The sequence below is a fragment of the Erythrolamprus reginae genome, chromosome 1 (assembly GCF_031021105.1).
Source record: "Erythrolamprus reginae isolate rEryReg1 chromosome 1, rEryReg1.hap1, whole genome shotgun sequence".
Taxonomy (NCBI): Eukaryota; Metazoa; Chordata; class Lepidosauria; order Squamata; family Dipsadidae; genus Erythrolamprus; species Erythrolamprus reginae.
This window is the reverse complement of record NC_091950.1, coordinates 393,208,879-393,224,176: the sequence shown is the minus strand read 5'-3', so window position 1 is coordinate 393,224,176 and position 15,298 is coordinate 393,208,879. Positions and strand designations below refer to the sequence as shown.

The 15,298-nt window shown below is 42.7% G+C and overlaps 1 protein-coding gene across 6 annotated transcripts in view; it reads right to left on the bottom strand.

Annotated features, from left to right (window-relative positions):
- Nucleotides 1–7,917: 7,917 nt before the first annotated feature.
- Nucleotides 7,918–15,298, bottom strand: part of DTNB (dystrobrevin beta) — a 193,838-nt gene continuing 186,457 nt past the window's right edge. For all 6 annotated transcript variants that reach the window (XM_070734931.1, XM_070734933.1, XM_070734932.1 and 3 more), the window contains 3 exons: nucleotides 11,629–11,691; nucleotides 10,729–10,765; nucleotides 7,918–8,232 (listed from right to left, as the gene is read on the bottom strand). In XM_070734931.1, the coding sequence (XP_070591032.1) occupies nucleotides 11,630–11,691 (62 nt within the window). In that variant the 3' untranslated portion in view covers nucleotides 7,918–8,232; nucleotides 10,729–10,765; nucleotide 11,629. The remainder of the gene's footprint in view (nucleotides 8,233–10,728; nucleotides 10,766–11,628; nucleotides 11,692–15,298) is intronic.

Here is a 15,298-nt window from a genome sequence, read left to right as displayed (position 1 = left end):
CCAATTGAAAGCATACAGGAGGGAAGCTTTGCTCCAGTGCCTTCTTTGCATCCCAGGGAGAATATTGGCTGACTTGCCTTTGGTTTCCACCTGGAAGAATGGATCTGTTCTGCCTCCTGTTTGGTCCAGCACAGGGGTAGGCGAAGTCGGCTCTTCTATGACTTGTCCACTTCAACTCCCAGAGTCCCTGAGCCAATCACGTTAGAAACATAGAAGTCTGACGGCAGAAAAAGACCTCATGGTCCATCTAGCCTGCCCTTATACTATTTTCTGTATTTTATCTTAGGATGGATATATCTTTATCCCAGGCATGTTTAAATTCAGTTACTGTGGATTTATCTACCACGTCTGCTGGAAGTTTGTTCCAAGGATCTACTACTCTTTCAGTAAAATAATATTTTCTCATGTTGCTTTTGATCTTTCCCCCAACTAACTTCAGATTGTGTCCCCTTGTTCTTGTGTTCACTTTCCTATTAAAAACACTTCCCTCCTGGACCTTATTTAACCCTTTAACATATTTAAATGTTTCAATCATGTTCCCCCTTTTCCTTTTGTCCTCCAGACTATACAGATTGAGTTCATTAAGTCTTTCCTGATACGTTTTATGCTTAAGAGGGCTCAGGAATTCTGAGAGTTGAAGTCCACATGTCACAGAAGAGCCAACTTTGCCTACCCCGGTCTAGCATGTCTTATCTCAATCACAGCTTCACTTAAGATGCCTAGCTACATCATGGTTGCGTTCGCACACCATATCCAAGACTTAGCAGCTGCATTTGCACATGTGAAGCCACATTGTTTTAATTTTGTTTATGTGGTTTAGTCTAGGGTCTTCCTTCCTTCCTTCCTTCTTTCTAGGGTTCTTCCTTGTCCCTCTAGAATGTCTGGAGGAAGAAAATAGGTCCTTTTGAAGAACACTAAAGAGTAGGAATGGGTTCCCAAATCAACTTAATTTCGTTATGCAGAGCAAAATCTTTCTGAACTATGATTCTATGTGGCTGGCAAGAAATCTGTTTCGTTTTAATCTGGGTCGGCATATCCACTGCCCTCTCCCACAGCTGCAAGACAGGTCACCCAGAAAATAAAGAACAGCAAAGCCCCTCAGTTGAGCCCCCACATTGTCCCAGAGCTCTGTCCAAAGCCGTGGCCTCCTGCTGCGTCTGCTCATCGTTTTATGGTCATTCACATTTGTTCATACCTACCAAAGTGCCCTCTATCTACACACCAAATTACTTGACATAGTGGAAGGAGGATAATGGACAGCTCCTCAAGAATTCACACCTGGCTGTTCTGCGATTCCGACAAACAAAACCAAATTCTCTTCTCAGTTGCCTTCTCCAAGGAGCTGGTTTGGAGGGACTAATTGTGGGCCATTCAAGGCAATAAAACTTTGCCATTTGTGAATGAGAGAGACAGATAAACAGGGTGGGGAAGGTGACTGAGGGAGGATGGGAGAGAAAGAGATGAAAAAGAGCAGACAAACTGGCCCATTTTGTTACCAAAATATTTTAAATACACATTTATTTTTTAGGAAAGTTCAATCCATCTACGTTCACAATCCTTTCCCATGTTTAACATCTTTCTGCAAACTCTTGTGTGGGGACCTTTAAATATCTTGAAATGCTCTAGGCCCCTAGGTCAAAACTCCCTCTTTTTGGTTATCTTTTGCTTCATGAGGACCAGGACTGTCATGGGCAATATGCTGACTCTGTAAACCACTTAAGAGAGGGCTTTAAAGCATCATGAAGCGATATATAAGTCTAAGTAATATTACTATTGCTGCTGACTCCTTCTTCCCCCATTAGTGCAACACTCCAATACTAACACCAATCAACATGGTTGTTAGGACAGGGTACATGGTTTTTAGGGATTGCCATTGTAAACTGCATATTATACACTTGTACCAAACTTGTACTTAAAGGGTTAATGTGCACTCAAAGAGTTAACTTGTACTTGAAGAGTTAATATTCAAGGCTGTTTCGTCACTTCCTCATTGAAGCTATAAAAGCTCATTATTTTGGGTCACTTCCTTTACTTTTGCCTGAGAGAAGGGGGAGTTGTGTCCAAGCTCCATGCTTGTATAAGCTTCATGCTTATTATCTATATTGTGTTTTGCTTTGTGCTAATCTTGTAATTGCTCAGTGTGTATTATTCTGTATTTGCTTCGTGGTTATCCTGGATTGTTTATATTTTGTTTATATGTAAATAATACTTATTTAACTAAGTCTGTGTCTTGGGTTTATCACACATCCACGCTCTGTTAAAATTCTCTGCTCGGTATTGTCGAAGGTTTCATAGCTTAGCTAACCGAGACAAGCCAACAATGGTATAAACAGAAAGTATTCTGGGAAGCAGAGACTCCTGAAAGCCTCGTGCCCTTTGCTCCTGCTGTGTTCTTTCTGTATCGGGATGAGACTAAATTCTGTCCCAAACGGTAGCCATCCCAGCTGAAACCTCAGGGCAGCTTCACTGCTCCTTTTCGGAGGCAATTTATTTTACCCTACTGATGTCACTGAATGTGAAGAAGCTACTGCCTCAGCAGTTGTGAGCCAGATGTGCACAGTGGGTCTGAAATGTTGGTCTTCCCCAACAGCAGCAGCACCAGTGACTTCTGAAAAAGGAGGCTCACCCGAACTACATTTGCATGCCACCCGTCTTCCTATCAAGTGACTCAGTACCTGCAATGTCCCTGCGCCATGTTGCACCAGGTCGACAAAAGATGGATGCCTCTCTGTACTTTCACATTCACAAGCCATCTTTGGATCTGACTCCAGCCCCACAATCTTGCCTGACTCTACTCATAAACCAACAGCCATATATTGTAGGTTTGTCTTGGCTACATACCATAAAAACCATAAGGTAGATTCAAAAATGTCTTTTGATACAGTGAAAAATTTCCACCCTTACAGTTAACCTGCTTTGGCTACTCATTGATGGTTAGTGGAAACACAGTTTTCTCAATTGCCCATTTTTTCCAGGCTCACACAATACATTGAAATATAAATTAATCGCAAAGCCTGGATTAGCTTGCTTGTATGTCATGTGAACATAGTTGAATCTTCATTGGATCTCTGTGAACACAGCAACTGAATGCATTTTGAAAAAAACAGATGACTGGGTTTTGAATTCCAGGCAAAATCATTAGACAGCATCAAATCCACACAAGCCCTTGGGAACATATCTTTTCAACTGCAGTTGGGAGATCTTTCGGTCTCCTGGCTTCCAAAGGCACATTCACCATATTGAAAAGCATATTGAAAAAATACTTTGGAACGGAATCTTCTCCTTGCCAAATCCCAGCAGCCAAAAATGTTTTGCCTGAACTGCAAGAGTTCACACCTAGAGAAGAGAGCGAGCCAGAAGGTTTGACAAGCATGGATGGGACAACAAAGCCAAATTCTCTGGGGACCTGCTAGCTAAACCAGTAGTCCAAGGCACCTCTTCAGCGTCAGTAATATAATTTCCAAGATGTTCCTTAGCAATGGACGGCAGAGAAAGAACTTGACCCCTTATTTTGTCTCTTTCTTACCAAATAATTTTTTTTTCATGATTTCTCTATTCTGAGGTGCAATTCAGAGCCATGCAGGATCCTCAGATGAGCTTTGTATGTATCCAGGGGCATTCTTCATTGTAGAAGAGAGGGAACCTACTTCAATTATTTCGCAACTTACTCAAGACCCACCTATATCGCCAGGCACGGGGGAATTAAGACATCTCCCCCAGGCTTTCTTATATTTTATGTTTGGTATGTACGTGTTGTATGGTTTTTAAATTGTTGGGTTTTTTTAATGTAATTTTATTATTAGATTTGTTCCATTGTTATACTGTTTTTATTGTTGTTGTGAGCCGCCCCGAGTCTTCGGAGAGGGGTGGCATACAAATCTAATAAATTGAATTGAATTGAATTTGACACTGCTTCCCTCAGGACTTTGTAGCTTGTTGAACTTTGGCCAACAGCTTAGTGATATACCTGTCTCCCAAGTCCAAGTGTTACAGGTGAGGGACAGATGGGAGAAAGGACTACAGTGGTACCTCTACTTACGAACTTAATTCGTTCCGTGACCATGTTCTTAAGTAGAAAAGTTTGTAAGAAGAAGCAATTTTTCCCATAGGAATCAATGTTAAAGCAAATAATGAGTGCGATTGGGAAAACCACAGGGAGGGTGGAGGCCCTATTTCCTCCCAGGAGATTCCTAAAGAGGCCCCACGGAGGCTTCTCCCTGCCTTTTCCGATCCTGTTTCCTCCCAGGAGATTCCCCATGGAGGCTCCTCCCTGCCTGCTCTGGTTTGTAAGTGGAAAATGGTTCTTGAGCAGAAGCAAAAATATCTTGAGCACCCGGTTCTTATCTAGAAAAGTTCATCAGTAGAGGCATTCTTAGGTAGAGGTACCACAGTCCTTCCTTAGCTTTCGGGAAATAGAGATGGAAGGCTGAGTTATTATAGCATTTAGACTTATGCACCGCTTCACAGTGGTAGCATATTGCCCCCAACAATCTGGGTCCTCATTTTACCCGCCTCGCAAGGATGGAAGGCTGAGTCAACCTTGACCCTACTGAGATTCGATTTGCCAAACTGCTGGTAGCCGGTGATCAGCAGAAGTACTGTAGCTTGCAGTAGTGCACTCTAACCACTGCACCACCTAGGCTCATATTATTAGCTCCTCTATGCACTTCACCCTGTCATGACAGCTTAAAGCAGTGTTTCCCAACCTTGGCAACTTGGAGATATTTGGACTTCAACTCCCAGTATACAATTATACAATTGTATAAAGTATACAATTGTGTTGTGGATGAAGTGATCCAGACACATGGCATTGACACAAGTGCAGGGTAGGAACCTCTCATTTGTCTTATCATGGCTTGAACTGCTGATCCTGGAATTTCATGCAGAAATGAGCTTTATTATCTACTCCTGGCTTGCAAGAAAGGGCAGAAATACAACTGCATGAGAGTTGGTCTCCGGAGGTAGCTGACAGCAGGAAGTGAAGTTTTAAGATACCGGGTCTTTTCAGCTGCAAAAGACAGGCAGGGCAATTTGAGGCTGGTTGAAAGCTGCTGTTGCTACTCTTGAAGTTGGCACATTCGTGCATAGAGAACCTATAGTCAAATCTAGCAAACCATCTCATCCAGCACGATCTCATGGTTTCTAGAATGGCAGGAGATGGAAATGTTTTAAGCAAGGATTATATGCTGCCATGTGCTTCAGGGTTGGGCAGAATTCAGAACTGGATCTACAGGCAGATTTTTGATTTTGAGAAGTAAACCAGTGCATTGATAATGATAATGATTTTGTACTTTCAACAAGGTTCAGCCTCTGGAATTGACTTCATTCTTGGCGACTATGTAGATTTCTAAATACCGTATTTTTCCCCCCCTTAAAAGAGGCTGAAAATTTGAATAGGTCTTATACTCTGAATGTAGCTTTTTCGAACCTTTTTTTCCCCAGCCTAACGAGTCACTAACGATCTTCCTGGCTCTTACAGGATTGCAAGCTTTTATTCATTGCTAATTACTCCAAAGGATGTTTTTTTCAGCCCTAACGAGGTGCTAACAACCTCATTACTCTTACTGGCTTGCAGGCTTTTTCATTGCTACTCTCTCCAAAGAAGGTTTTTTCCAGCTCTAAGTTTTTGTAGGCTTTTTTCATTGCTACTTGCTTGGAATAAGGTTTTTTTTTAATCCCTAACCAGGAGATAAAATGTGCTGAAGCTGCCCAGACTAAGGAGTCTAGCCAGATGAATACCTGGTAGGCAGATATGTGTCTTATACTCATGGGCAACTGATACTCTGAAAAATACAATAGTTTTCCTTGCAACTCCGTCTTCACTACTGGCATCTACTAGGTTTATCTGCTCATTTATTATACATGATGGAGGCAAGCCATAACAGAGGAACCTAAATATGATCGCTGAATTGGAGAACCTCTGGTCTGTCCCAATCAGGTATGCCTTGCATTGGTAAACTGGTTAAACAAAATGGTTAAAAATCCTCCAATTTCTGATTGTAGGTTTTGCTGTGGCCACAATAATCTCAGCTTTGGATATTTGCCTGTGTGTATTTTCATAGCTACGGTCAACAATGCATAATACAAAAGATAAGCAGCACTTCATTTACCTAATCTGAACCAACAAGATAGGACAGATGTAGAACCTCCTATATGACTGTACAATTTGGGGTTTTAGAAAAGTGAAGCTCTTGGTCCTACAACTGAAACTCCAGTTCAAAAACAATCAGTTGAATATTTGTGCCTGACTTTCTCTTACCCCTAAAAGGCAATATGGAAATTGTAAGCTTGCTCCCTGGAGAACCAGCACGCCCAGCCAGCTCAGTCAGAGTTCACATTTCCCTCGGAAAAAGCGTCTGGGAGAAAAAGGGAATTGCTTACGGATAAAAGGGAAGGAGAGGGTTCTCAGCCACCAGAAGAGCAGACTGACTGGCATTTGATGTTGGAAAGGGCATTAGGGGATAGCAGTACTTACTTAAAACAGCTTTCTTCCACTCAGCCAGAGGTGTCAAACTCAAGGCCTGGTCCTGCAGGAGGCCCACAGGGTGCTTAGATCTGGCCCGTGGGGTTGCCCTGGAAACAGCAAAGCACTGGCCTGTGGTGTCTCTGCCTGTGAAAACAGAGCTTGGGAGGACTGCGGGCAGCCCTCCCAAGCTCCGTTTTCTCTGGCGGAGGGTTGCAGGAAGCCACTGCAGCGGAAAACGGAGCTCAGGAGCCTATTTTCACAGGCAGAGCACTTGGGCCACCACAGGTGCCCCTGACATGAGGTGACGCCAAGCTGGTCATGCCAACATTGGCTATTCCTATCCTGCCCCCATCCCCAAAGTCAAACACAACCTGATGGGGTCCTCAGCGAAATTGAGTTTGACACCCCTGCACTAAGCCATCACGTAAGGCAACCACCGCACAGCCATCTGTTCTGAGAATTCCTAAAGGTTGCTGCCAGATGTTGGACCTTTACTCCCATGCCTCTCCTGACATCAGGACTGGTGTAAGAGCCACTGGACTGCTCACGGTGAACGTCCTCATTTTAATGCCCATTTCATAAGTGAAAGCGAGGGCACAATCTACCCAGTCATAACTCCTTTACCATCCTTACTGAAACAAGCCAGCTGCACAGGGCATGGTGGTGATAGAAACATAGAAACATAGAAGTCTGACGGCAGAAAAATACCTCATGGTCCATCTAGTCTGCCCTTATACTATTTTCTGTATTTTATCTTAGGATGGATATATGTTTATCCCAGGCATGTTTAAATTCAGTTACTGTGGATTTATCTACCACGTCTGCTGGAAGTTTGTTCCAAGGATCTACTACTCTTTCAGTAAAATAATATTTTCTCATGTTGCTTTTGATCTTTCCCCCAACTAACTTCAGATTGTGTCCCCTTGTTCTTGTGTTCACTTTCCTATTAAAAACACTTCCCTCCTGGACCTTATTTAACCCTTTAATATATTTAAATGTTTCGATCATGTCCCCTATTTCCCTTCTGTCCTCCAGAGTATACAGATAGTGCTCCAGTGGTGCTCTCATTCATTTTGATAAGGCTGGCCGAGAGAAAACTCCAGCCGGATGGACCTTGTAGGTCAGACCTATCCACTGACCACTCAACTATCTTTAATGGTACCCAAGTCAGTTGCCTCCTGGCAGCACCACCATCCGTCTCACCGGCACTGTGTGACACGCATTCACAAACAACCCAAGCAACCTGCCATTCACAGACAAAAACAGCATCCTGAAAAGGCAAAAGAGGAGCTGTCGCCACACCAGAATCCACAGCCAGCATTCATCTCCGTTACTTGGTGAAGGAATTCAGCTGGTTGCCAAGTCTGCTCATGGGGTGGGGGGACTTGAAGATCACAAATGTAAACTGCCAGAGCATGATAAGGTGTGAACAATGAAGCCCAGGTAGAGAATGGGGACAATTCACAGGAAGGCGGCTTGCGTTTTCGGAAGCCGTTGTTCAAAAAGCTTTCTCATTGAAACAGAGATGAGGCTTTGTCCAGTTGAAACACTGAACACCTACAGAATTAGGACATGCAAATTTAAGGAGATGCCCCAGCCCTGCCCTCCCCCCACCCCAGAAAAGCCATTGTGCCTGTTGGAAGAAGACTGCTCCCCTGCAATTGTGGTGTTAGTCACAGCTTCACAATGGTGGATGTGTCAGTTGGATCATGCCTCTTCTGAAGGATGTGGAGACATCTTTAGCATAGGAGCTCACACCTTGTTACCTGTATCAAGACAGAAAGAATTTCATAGAACAACTGTCCTAGAAGAGATGCACACAGAACTTTAAATCTGACTAAAAATCAGTTTAGCCAATGGTCATTTTTGCCAACTTGCTCTTTTTTTTTCTGTGTGTTTCTCTCTCTCTTTACTGTTAAGGTTCTTTTGTAGAGAGCCAAAAACATTAAATGAGTCTTCAAATAATTATCTGTTTGCTGTATACATATGCCATGTACATCTTAAAAAGCTGCAGGCATTTCAAATTGTTTCCAGATCATAGTCCCAGTAGGTGATTCCTTGAGGGCTCCAAGACCCACATGAAAGAAAAATTCCTTTTGAATCAGCACTTCACTGGAAGCGCAGCGGGAATAGAGCACAAAGCATTTTAAGCAAGATGGGCATAATTCCACCAAGTGCTAGTAGATCTGTAATACCGAGTATGTAGAATTTATTGCAGTGAGGTTTCCAGTGTTAGGACCTGTATGCTGCATGAGTCAAAAAGAGGGCTGTGAAAATATTTGCTGACCCCTCGCATACAGGACATAAACTGTTTCAACTCCTACTCTCAAAACATCGCAACAGAGCACTACACACCAAGACAACCAGACACAGGAACAGTTTATCCCCTGAATGCCATCACTCTGCTAAACAAATAATTTTACTAAGTCTGCACTACTATTACTACTAGTTTTTTCATCATTAGTTGTTTTAGTATTGGATTGTTACATGCTGTTTTTTATCACTGTTGTTAGCCGCCCCAAGTCTACGGAGAGGGGCGGCATACAAATCCAATGAATGAATGAATGAATGAATGAATGAATGAATGAATGAATGAATGAACAAACAAATCATTCCTATCACCCATCTCCTCCCACTTATGACTGCATGACTGTAACTTGTTGCTTGTATCCTTAAGAGTTTTATTATTAACTATTATTGATTATTTCCTGATTGTTTATTTGACCCATATGGCAATCATTAAGTGTTGTACCTTGTGATTCTTGACAAATGTATCTTTTCTTTTATGTACACTGAGAGCATATGCACCAAAGACAAATTCCTTGTGTGTCCAATCACACTTGGCCAATAAAGAATTCTATTCTATTCTATTCTACTCTATTCTACTCTACTCTCTTTCTTACATTCCCAATCCCTCTCCCTTCCCATCCCCTTTGAGGTAGCTACCAAGCAGGCTTTTGTCTGACCATAAATATGAAAGGCTGAAATAGGCATACGATTCCTGTGAATGAATGCTGTCAGGATACATCAGGTTTCTTGGCAGAAGAAAGAGATTTCTGGTTTCTGTGAAATCCAAAAGCTTGCTACAAAAGGTCACAATTTGAACTACATGTCACCTGTACTATGTGGGACAATTATCACTAAGATTGTCGGCATTCGTTGTATAGCTGTGGTGCAGAACAAGGGCTTATTGTGCCAAAGATGCTAGGTGTAAACCTTGGGATGTACATATAGGAAAAAGAAAATAATTCTTTCTAAAGTCCACATGAGTTTGCTATTGTCAGTAGAGTACACAGCTAAACAGTATTTAAAATATGAAACCTAGTAAGCAATGCTCACTGGAAACAAATACCAGTGTGATATCAGCCAGGACCAAAGATCATATCGCCATTGCTGGATATGATTCTTAGCTAGGCTGAGAACATTGTTAAACCTGGAATGGGATGTGTAATTTATATTTATAGTTCACTCTACCATGAAGAAAATGACTCTTTTTTAGCCTAGATGGGGCTAAAAAGATTCAGAAGTGACCTCCAGCAAAATGTCCACATGACGTGGACAATAAACATTGCAAGTCCCAATCTGGGTCGAATACCAGGCCTACAGGTTTATTCTTCCAAGCTATCCGATTTGTGCTGAAGCCCATCTGTAAGGAACTTCTCTCTACTGGAATATGTGCTTTGGGCTATTCTGTAAGTCGTATTTATGTGGTGCTTTGCTATTGGTTGATTGGTGTGCTGATGGCTGGCGATTGGTTGTTGTTTCCTTGTGCTGCCAAGCCCTTGGCTCCTAAGTATCTAATAAGCTGGTGGTAAATCCGCCCAAGGCCTTTGCAACACAAGGAAACAACAGCCAATAGCCAGCCATCAATACACCCATCAACCAATAGGAAGGCACATAAATACTCTGTTGCAGGATATTTGTCCCATCTCCGAGTCTGCGGAGAGGGGCGGCATACAAATTTAATAAATAAATAAATAAATTAATTAACTACACTTCTCTAGTTGTTTTATTAATTGGATTGTTACATGCTGTTTTTATCATTGTTGTTAGCCGCCCCGAGTCTACGGAGAGGGGGCGGCATACAAATCCAATGAATGAATGAATGAATGAATGAATGAATGAATGAATGAATGAATGAATGAATGAATAATCTTATTCTCTATCTGTTGAGGAAGAGGAAATGGTGGGAAATGTTTCTGATTGAACTTAGGAATTACAATGGCTTCTGCTTGTTTGGAACAGAATAGCCATACACTTACTTAAACCTCTGGCTGGTCCAGATTTTTGAAACTTAACCTACAAGAAACAAAAGAAAGTTTGGTAAAATCTAAGATCATTTTTATTTTCACGTTTAAAATGTGAACATTATGTTTCTGAAAGAAGCACATGTATTAGGTCTTAATCATTTTTTTAAAAAACAAACTTAAAAATAATTAGTAATCCCAAGATAAACCGTACAAGTTAAATTAGTTGTGCACCGTTCAATAAATTCCATTAATAATAAAGAACAATGAAATGTCTAGTGGAAGAAATACGCCAATAAGTGAGTAAATATGTGTGCACAAACATATGAAAGTCAATCATATCTTTGATATCCTCAGTGTCACAGATAATTGTGTTGAAAAGAGTTTGAACTAACATTGTGAATGCTTCCTTTTCCATGCTATTTGGTGTCCATCCATATTAGGCTTCGAGGAGCTACGCCTATTAAGGTTTATTAAACCAAAATGTAAGAAGTTAAAATGGCAAGTCATCTAATTCATTGTTTCCCAACCTTGGCAACTTGAAGATATCTGGACTTCAACTCCCAGAAGTCCCCAGCCAGCATTCGCTGGCTGGGGACTTCTGGGAGTTGAAGTCCAGATATCTTCAAGTTGCCAAGGTTGGGAAACACTGATCTAGCTGATCATTGCAAACTCAATGCTAAAAGAGTCGTTTGTGGAACCCACTGGCAAATATACATCCCCTAGCAACAGAACCAATTCAAACCCATGGCAATGTTGGGAACAAGGTGAAGTGTGAGATGGGCCCTCAAATTCAGTTGTCTGATAATCATTGACATGTTTTAAATTTGAAGCGTGTTACGTGGGTTTTTTTTTAGCACATTCCAAAACCTGCCATATACATGTTTAAAGGAGTCACGATAGCTTTGCTTTTACCTCAGTCCTTCCCATTCTGCATCTTGTCTTCCTCTTCCTCCTCCTCACCTCCTTCCTCTCCCCCTAAGACAGAAAAAAGCCAGCGGCAATATGAGAAAAAGTGAAGGGTCAGCTAGGGAGCAGGAAACTGCAATGGCAGGAGACTTAAGAAACTCTACTACTCTTTCTATAGCAATAGCACTTAGACTTGTATACCGCCTTACAGCCATCTCTAAGCTGTTTACAGAGTCAGCATATTGCCCTGAAAATGAGACACAAGACTGTTATAAAGAAAATAGAGGCTGTTTTGTCAGAGTAATAAGAGGAATGTACAAGTGCAACTTTATTGGCTTCAATTGTGGGCTATACAGTGTTCCCTCGATTTCCGCGGGGGATGCGTTCCGAGACCGCCCACAAAAGTCGAATTTCCACGAAGTAGAGATGCGGAAGTACCGTAAATACACTATTTTTGGCTATGAACAGTATCACAAGCCATCCCTTAACACTTTAAACCTCTAAATTACCATTGCTCATTCCCTTAACAACCATTTATTCACTATTATTACTGGTACTCATCATTGAATAAGACAATTAGTGATCCTGATATTTATAAACATAATTCTTTATTAACAATAATTATTATTTTTTGTTATTTATTTGCAAAAAAGTATTAGTTTGGTGATGACGTATGACATCATCAGGCGGGGAAAACGTGGTATAGAAAAAAACCCGCGAAGTATTTCATAATTAATATTTTTTGAATAACCGTGGTATAGGCTATTCGCGAAGCTCGAACCCATGAAAATTGAGGGAACACTGTATTTCAAAAGGGCAATTTTAGGCTTCAGGATTTTAAGGGGTTCCTTAAACCCATATAAGCATTAAAGAGCTGATTTTGTACTTGTTTATTAATTGTTTATTAACTTTTAAAAATGCAATAAAGGGGCTATAGTTAATCCCACATATTCTATGGGGGCACTGGAGGGGATCATACACCGCTGTTGTAGATCCAGCATAGGGCATGGAATTCACACTTATCTGGCTTTGCAGAGTGTGGATGAGCATGTTAGAGAGATGGAGACTACAGTGGTACCTCTACCTAAGAACGCCTCTGCTTACGAACTTTTCTAGATAGGAACTGTGTGTTCAAGATTTTTTTGCCTCTTCTCAAGAACCATTTTCCACTTACAATCCCAAGCCTCTGAAACTGTAACCGGAAAAGGCAGGGAGAAGCCTCTGTGGGGCCTCTCTAGGAATCTCCTGGGAGGAAACAGGGCTGGAAAAGGTGGGGAGAAGCCTCTGTGGGGCCTCTCTAGGAATCTCCTGGGAGGAAACAGGGCTGGAAAAGGTGGGGAGAAGCCTCTGTGGGGCCTCTCTAGGAATCTCCTGAGAGGAAACAGGGCTGGAAAAGGTGGGGAGAAGCCTCTGTGGGGCCTCTCTAGAAATCTCCTGGGAGGAAACAGGGCCGGAAAAGGCAGGGAGGAGCCTCCGTGTGTCCTCTCTAGAAATCTCCTGGGAGGAAACAGGGCCAGAAAAGGTGGGGAGAAGCCTCCATGGGGCCTCTCTAGGAATCTCCTGGGAGGAAACAGGGCCTCCACCCTCCCTGTGGTTTCTGCAATCGCACACATTATTTGCTTTTACATTGATTCCTACGGGAAAAGTTGCTTCTTCTTACAAACTTTTCTACCTAAGAACCTGGTCACAGAACGAATTAAGTTCGTAAGTAGAGGTAGCACTGTACTTGCTTTTGGGGCCAATGAGCTATGTTTGCTTAGGAGCATGGGAGACGACATTTAAAATGACTTATTCAAATTTTAAAAAAGACCTATGGCCTTTATGCAAAATCCTTGAGGAAATATTGTAACTAATCTGCTTTTTATTTTGCAGTGATAGAAGGACTGGGTTTAAGTCATATCTTCTATTGGCTTCCCTGGCTGAGTCTAATGAAATCCCTTTTTAATTTTCATAGAGCAGTGATGGTGAAGCTTTTTTGGTTCGTGTGCCAAAAGGGCGTGTGTGTGTGTGCATGCTAGCATGCGCACACTTGCTCACACGCATTCCCTCCCCCCTTGAGCGCACCTCCCCCCCGCGCTTCCCCCTGTGCAGAAAGCTCACAGGTCTCACCGAAGCCTGGGATGGTGAAAAAATGACCCAAAGGGCAAACCAGAAGTTCAGAAAAAGGAACTTCTGGTTTGTCCGTTGTGCTATTTTTTGCACTTCAGGGCTTCAGGGAGCTTCCCTGAAGCCTCTGGAGTGCAAAAAACAACACAATGGGCAAACGGAAGTCCGTTTTTCTGAATTTCTGGTTTGCCCGTTAGGCCGTTTTTCGCACTTGGGGCCTTCAGTGAAGCTGAAGCCTCTGGAGCAGACCTAGGGAAGGGGTGGCCTGTGGGCCGCATCCGGCCCGCCTGTTGTCTGTGACCGGCCCGCCGGCTATCTGTGACTGATCTGCAGAGGTTGGGGTCCACTCCAGTGCAGGGATGAAAGAGCTCACCACGTCTGCCGGGACTCCTCCGGTTCCTGCTTTCCTGATGAATCATGAGAAAAGCAGGAACCGGAGAAGTTCTGGCAGACGCGATGAGCTCTTTCATCTTCGCACTGGAGCGGACTCCGACCTCCTACTGAGAGCGGCCGAGCACAGAAACCACGCAAACACTCCAGCGCAGTGACTGTGGTGCACCGTGTTGCCGTAAAGCAAACAATTAGGGGTCTGTAGAGTGGGTCTGTGTGTTTAGGTCAGACCAGAGTCTGAGTCTTTACAATATTGGGTAGAACTGAGTTAATTATATTAGTCTGGCCCTATAAAACCATCCCAATTTCTCATGCGGCCCCGTGGGAAAATTAATTGGCCACCCCTGCTCTGGAGGCTGAAACAGCCTTCCCCAAGGCCGAAAATCAGCTGGCCAGCTGACATAGGGCAACACCTTGTGTGCCCTCCAATATGGTTCCCACTGCCACCTGTGGCACACATGCCATATGTTTGCCATCATTGTCATAGGGGCTTGACTTCCTTTAACAGTCACTCAGGATGCTGTAGGTCGGGGTGACACTCAGATTATACAGATGTAAGGTATCGAAACCAAGCTCAACAAAGTTACAGAGAGTTGGGAACCATGCTGTTGTATCATGGCTACTTCGGTAATAAAATGCCCAGCTCAGCATTAGTTGTTGGAGAGTCCTAACTCCAACTGTTCCTCTTGATTTACACAAATGAGGTGAGGTTAGAAACTTTCCAAGATCTCCCGGTCTGCCTCTCGTCAAAGTGGGTGCCTGCACTTTGTTTCAACTGTCATTTGCCTGAACTGCAAAGAACTCGGCACAAGACACAAAACTTGGATGCTGGTGGTAGAACAAATCCCACTTTTTTTACAATTTGTATGCATTTTTTTCATTTTCAGTTCCAACATAGAGAAAAACAGCCTAGCCAATTCAGTTCAGAGCCTCAGCATTCTATACTATTGGAACCAATGACTGCAGTTCTGGAGTCCACAGGGACTAAATGTACCTGGATTGATTCTGCAAAAACATTCAGAAGTTTCCCAACTAAACAAAAAGACCTGAAGAGTATCATGAAAATATTAGGATATGATCTCCAAAGGCCATGTATTTGCAAGAGTGAGGAGCAGTTACTGGTTTGCTGCAACCCTTGTTTTAGTTAGGGAGTGCCCAAGGCTGCTTTCTATGAATAAAT